The 6,888-nt window shown below is 34.1% G+C and overlaps 1 protein-coding gene across 1 annotated transcript; it reads left to right on the top strand.

Moving 5' to 3' along the window:
* Nucleotides 1–2,458: 2,458 nt before the first annotated feature.
* On the top strand, nucleotides 2,459–6,446 carry LOC105136246 (probable receptor-like protein kinase At1g30570). The gene has a single exon (XM_011041507.1). The coding sequence runs from the start codon at nucleotides 3,594–3,596 to the stop codon at nucleotides 6,093–6,095; it is 2,502 nt and encodes an 833-aa protein (XP_011039809.1). The 5' UTR covers nucleotides 2,459–3,593; the 3' UTR covers nucleotides 6,096–6,446.
* The last annotated feature ends 442 nt before the right edge of the window (nucleotides 6,447–6,888 follow it).

The raw sequence follows: 6,888 nt of genomic DNA on the forward strand, positions 1-6,888 counted from the left end.
TTTTTATATGATGTTGCTCACTAGTGTGCTCAAAGAATGCGCCAACCACTTATATACACACACCACATTATAAAAACAAAAAATCAAAATAAAAATATGAATAATTTTAAAATGTTTTCATTAATAATAAATGAGTTGTGACGTGTTTTCTTGATTTTTCTAGTTTAAATAAAAATATTTTCAAATCAGTTTTGTATAAAAACAAATCCTGTAATAGATAATAAACTAATGCATTCATAAAAAAATAATAATTGTGCACCCTTTTCTGAAATCGAATCCTAAATCTCCAAATATAATGTGTTTTCTAATATGTGAGATTTGGATAATAAAATATGATTAAAAATATTATAATGAAAAAGGGAAAAAGAAAAACTAAAACCTTTCTCTTTCCCCCTTGTATTTACTAGGGTATTTATCATAACTAAATAAAAAAAATAATACTATTAATCATAATTAGACATGAACTAACTTAATAATAAAATATGAAGATTGGAGAAAAGGTGCTAATCATATTCGAGATTATTTCATATAAATTAAATCTATCGAGTATTATATCATGCTTTAAAATAACAGTTATACATGATCTTTCAATTTTTGGATAGAATATAAAATCATTCATGAACATAAAAAACTTAAATATATATAAATATTTTTAATATAATTATTTTTAAAAAAATTAATAAAGTTAGATGGACTCAAGATATTTGAATAACTTTATTAATTTTATAAATTTAGCATGATTATATCACGTATTAATTTATTATTGGCGAAGTATCAAGATATAATTTATATTATTTTTTAATATAATTCTTTAAATAAAAATTATTTGATTCATACAATTTTATATTATTGATTAATTTTAATTAAAAGAGAAAAATAACCACTAAAACTATCAAAACTATTATGATATTATATTAAAAAACTATTTCAATTTAATAATTTAAATTATTTTATAAAATCTCAAAGATATGATTTATATTATTTTTTAATATATAAAATATAACTATAAATTTTCCATTCCTTAAAACAAAATGATAATTAAATAATTAGCCATTGAACATAATTAAACCAATTCAATTATTTCCTTCTTTTTATACCAAAACACATCAAATTACTGCATAGTTCAATCAAACCCAAAGTGTTTCAACTTAAGCATTTGTTACTTGGTGGCCTTAGTGGATGGATTGTAGACGGGCCTTAACTCCTTTTAGGGCTTGACCCACTTTTGGGCCTTAGTGGACTGTGGGTAGGCCTCTACCTATTTTGGGTCCTGAGTTGAGGCTCCATAATATATGTTGGCCTTGGAAGATTGTAATAAAAAAAAGTATGGGATAATTGATAATTAGGATTATGAAGTGTACATAGCTTTCAAAATGGTGCCAAGCATGAAAATTAAACGTTACTAATAATCTCATTTCATTGGTAATTTAATTGAGATTTATGTGTGATGCTATGTGTAGTAATAATGATCCAGAATAATTATTAAATTTAGCATGATATAATAAATCAACCTAATAACATGTTGATTCAGAATATGGCTTACAATGAGGTTTTATGTTAAATTGGGTTGGAAGTTAACTTTGTTAAACTTAGTTGTCTTTGCATATTATTTATAATTCAAATTGATTTTTTTTCAAAAATTATTGTTTTAATTTTTTAAAAAAATCTTAAAATAAAACATTTTGAATCAATTCAAATATAAAAAAGTCAATTCATTTTAAGATATTTGGTTATAGCACCCTAATACCATATCACATCAATTTTTTAATTCCATAAGATTGATTTTTCTTTATAGAAAAGAGATAGAGATATTCAAGAAGAAAAAGTGACAAAGACCATTGTTTTGGTAAATGATAGAATAAACTATATAGACTTTATCCATATGGGCCAATAAAATTTCTTTTTTTCTTGACTGGTTCGATGTGGTGGAGCCCTATGTTTAGCTTGATGTACAATTCATGGAATGATGGTTCTGACCTGCCACAAAATAACCAATCAAGAATCAATTTCTCTCCATAAATTCTTTGGTTTTTCAAGAAAATATGGAACTGCTAACTCCAAAGATAGAGAAATGACTAGTTAGATTCATGGTTGTTGGTCCGTCAAATTCAAATCATACACTTGTATGGATAATGCACCAACTCAATTGTAATTTGATTTATCGTTCTAACCAACCTCCTTATCTTGTATTAAATATCATGGATTAAGCAGTCCACCCACCACTACTAATTTTCAAGCCAAATAGATTTAAAAACAAGTGTCCCCCTGAAGATCTTCTTCATGACCATGAGAAATATTAGTGATATAATTACCCTTTTGTTTTTCAACTTTCCTGGGTGAATGCATTAGTAATGTCAGGATAAATACATATCTGACCGGAAAGACGAAGATAGAGAATATTGTACATTATATAATTCATAAGAATTTACATTTTCTATGTAAAACTGCTGTTGATGGAGAGTTATGAAGAGAGGACTGAGGAAGACATGCAAGCATGTAAGGTGGCAAACATTAATTGGTTCCCTTGATCATAAAGATAAGAACAGGACAAGGACCCTGGCCTTAACTCTCTCAAGGACTCTACTCTTGGTACGGACAAGAGAGCAGACAGTGCTCAGAAAAACTAAAGGGGCAGTTTTGTTGATATTCACCATCACTGCTCATCATCTTAAAGACATCTGCATGTGACCCACCTCACAAATAATGGAACCCCATCTCTGGAGAGGGCGAAAGAGCAGCCAAAACCCATCATGAAGTAATGAAAACTAATATTGAAAAGATTACAAGAGATGGCGTCTTTGTGTCTCTTGTGTGTGTTTTCATGTTTTTTTTTAATGTAAAATAGAAAATTATTGCCACTTCATAGATAGTTGCCAAATGCCAACAGTTAACAAAAAGATTACAATAAAGTGTAAGTTATGTCAGATTCTTGTCTTTTTTTTAAAGCATACATCAAACAGCAAGCAGGATGGAAAGAAGTGAACCTTTTTCTCTTCCTTTATTTAATAACAACCCATGTTCTAGTTTCTTTGTTTATATAAAAACACATATAGCATTACAGGATCGCTTTTTATTTTTTGTTTCTTGTAATAATTTTCTCTAGCAAAAAGGTTGTTACTTTATATCTCATTGCCATCTCTCTCTCTCTCTCTCAGTTCCATTTTGTACCTAGCTCTTGCATGTTTCTTCTTGGTTCAGATCTGAACAATAACCGGGGTGGTTGTTGATTGGAGAAGGTCGATTCAAAGGAGGGTGTGCTGCTGGTTTTTGATAAGCATTCTTGGTTTATAGCTTTCAAGTCTCTGAAAGTGATAATTTGGATGCTTATGCGGGGTTAAAGAAGGTAACTTGTTGTTTTTGCTAGGAACTTGAATGCATCGTTGAAGTTTGTTGAGATTTCTTGATGATGCTTTAATGTATGAATTTGTTATGAACCTTTGATGATGATGGTGAGGTAATTTGGGTGATTTAAGAGATGGGATTTTCATGCGTTTTGTGAAATACTGTTCATTTAGTTGGTTATTGATATACAATAGAGGGTTGATTTTATATTTGAAGTTAGAATACAAGACTCGAGGTTTTTGAGGAAATTGATGGTAATGGAGAAGGTCCAGGGAAGAGGGTTTTTGGATGTTGTATTTCTGGTCATAGTATTCCTATCCGTTAGCAGTGGAGAAGCTCAGTCAAGGTCTTTTCTTGTAAACTGTGGTGCAAATAGCAGTGTTAATGTGGATGGCAGGAGATGGGTTGGTGATTTGGTCCCAAATGATAATTTCACTGTCAGTTCTCCTGGTGTTGCTGCCACTGATTCTACAGCAAATGGTGATTCACTCTACAGAACTGCCCGAATTTTTGACAATGGTTTGAATTATACTTTTGCTGGAGTGCAGGGAAACTACTTTGTTAGACTCCATTTTTGTCCATTCCCTTTTGAGTATTATAATGTGAACGAGTCCTCGTTTAGTGTCGTGGCTAATGGTCTGAAATTGCTGACTGATTTCAATGTTCCTGGTGAGATTTCAGACAAATATCTGCCCTTGCAGAATTCCAACAGCAATTCAAGTTCTTTGTCCTTGGTCAAAGAGTATATTCTAGCAATCAATGATGTGCTTGTGGTTGAGTTCATTCCATCCAAGGGATCATTCGGGTTCATAAATGCCATAGAGATTGTCCCTGTGATCGGTACACTTTTTGCAGACTTGGTTAGTAGAGTGGGTGGAAGTGATGCCAATGTGAGCGGAAGGGGGATTGAAACCATGTACAGGTTGAATGTCGGGGGACAAGAGATTAAACCTGATCAGGATTCAGATCTTTGGAGGAAATGGGAAGTGGATTCCAGCTACATGATTACAGCGGATGCTGGTGTTGAAATCAAGAATAGTTCTAATGTCACTTATGCTTCGAACAATGATTCCTCGATGGCTCCTCTTCTTGTATATGAAACAGCAAGAATAATGTCCAATACAGAAGTCCTGGAGAAAAAGTTTAACATGTCATGGAAATTCGAAGTAGATCCTGATTTTGATTATTTAATTAGGTTACATTTTTGTGAGCTGGTATATGACAAGGCAAACCAGAGGATTTTCAAGGTCTACATAAACAACAAGACTGCTGCAGATAACTTTGATGTTTATGCTCGATCAGGAGGGAAGAACATAGCGTATCATCAGGATTATTTTGATGCAATATCTGCCAAAATCAACACCCTTTGGATCCAATTGGGTCCTGACACAGCAGTTGGTGCTTCGGGAACCGATGCTCTCTTGAATGGGCTGGAGATTTTCAAGTTGAGCCGAAGTGGGAATCTTGCATACGACGACAGAAATGGTCCAACTGGGAAATCAGTTAGTCATTTAAAATCCTGGATTCTCTGGTTGGGGATTGGAGCAGGTGTAGCTTCTTCTCTCATTATTGCAATTGCATGTACTTGCATCTTTTGCTTCTGCAAAAGTCAGAGAAATGAAATGGGCAATACCAAAGACAACCCTCCTGGGTGGCGGCCACTATTCATGCATGGTGCTGTTTTAAGTAGCATTGCTAATGCTAAGGGAGGGGGCCAAACTCTAAATGGATCCGTGGCAGCATTTACTAGAGTTGGTAGGCGGTTCACATTGTCAGAGATTCGTGCTGCAACAGACAATTTTGATGACAGTTTGGTGATTGGAGTTGGAGGCTTTGGTAAAGTATATAAAGGGGAGATCGAAGATGGCACCCTTGCAGCAATCAAGCGGTCAAACCCACAATCCGAGCAAGGCCTGGCTGAGTTTGAAACGGAGATTGAGATGCTCTCAAAGTTAAGGCACAGGCATCTGGTCTCCTTGATTGGGTTCTGCGATGAACAGAATGAGATGATCTTGGTTTACGAGTACATGGCAAATGGAACTCTTAGAAGTCATCTTTTTGGGAGTGGTTTCCCTCCATTGACATGGAAGCAGCGATTAGAAGCATGCACTGGTGCTGCCAGGGGACTTCATTACCTTCATACAGGAGCAGATCGAGGAATAATTCACAGGGATGTTAAGACAACCAACATTTTGCTTGACGAGAATTTTGTAGCAAAAATGGCAGATTTTGGGTTGTCTAAAGATGGTCCAGCTTTGGACCATACACATGTCAGTACAGCAGTGAAAGGGAGCTTTGGATATCTTGATCCTGAATACTTCCGTCGACAGCATTTGACTGAGAAATCTGATGTTTACTCATTCGGCGTGGTGTTGTTCGAAATTGTATGCTCTCGACCTGTTATAAATCCAAGTTTGCCAAAAGACCAGATCAACCTCGCAGAGTGGGCAATGAAGTGGCAGCGGCAGAGGTCACTCGAGACCATCATTGACCCACGTCTCAGAGGAAATTCTTGCCCGGAGTCATTGAAGAAGTTTGGAGAGATAGCAGAAAAATGCCTTGCTGATGAGGGAAAGAATCGTCCAACCATGGGGGAAGTTTTGTGGCATTTGGAATATGTCTTGCAACTCCATGAAGCTTGGATGCGCACCAATGCTACTGAAACTTCTATTACTAGCAGTCAGGCCTTGGAGGATTTGGAACTGAGAGTTGCAGAAGATGCACAGAGACGACCCTGTGAGACCTCGAAATGAAGGGTGACTGAGAACCTGCTGCCGCAATGGTTTCAGCAAACAGCATGCAGCTGCTGGATTTCTCAATGGAGTGGCCTAGGTAGGTGTCTAGCAAAAGCTAGAGATTATATTCATTACAGCGTTTTATCATAATGGTCCAAAATTCTTTTATTTTGTTCTATCAGATTATGTGCTTGGGGTAACTGTTATTATATCGACATTATCTTTTCCTGCAAGTGGAGTGAACTAGGACGTAATCTTGGTAGTATTTCATATCTTATTCTTTGTAATATAGCTTGCTATAGTCAAGCTGACTTTCAAGTCAATTCTTGGTGTCAATAGAAAATTGCTACTGTCCTGCTTTTAGTCTTTGCTTTTTCTGGTCTTCTTGTTGGAACCAAGTGCTCTGAAAAAGATATGTATATATGTAAAAGTTAGACATGTAATGTAGCGTTTTGGTCCCTACTAGATAGGCGTCTTTTTAACCAAAAACAATAAATAATAATATTTAGACAGTAATAATAGGAGACAGATGATGTTAAATTTATTAAAATATGAGTTAACTTGAATAACTCGAAATTGAGATAACCTATCATGTGGAAATGTGTATTATATGCATCAATTGTTTTTTTTTTCTAAATAATATATAATAAAACATGTTTATAATTAATAATTTAATAACAAATAATATAATAAAATAAAATTTTAAATAATGAATCAATTTAGATTAACACAATTGATTTATAACCAAAGATACAAGATAAAGATAATCAAATAAAAAAAAAACAAATTAAAAAACTCAAGATTCAATAAA

This window comes from Populus euphratica, unplaced genomic scaffold (genome assembly GCF_000495115.2).
Source record: "Populus euphratica unplaced genomic scaffold, PopEup_1.0 scaffold52.1, whole genome shotgun sequence".
In the NCBI taxonomy this organism is placed as follows: Eukaryota; Viridiplantae; Streptophyta; class Magnoliopsida; order Malpighiales; family Salicaceae; genus Populus; species Populus euphratica.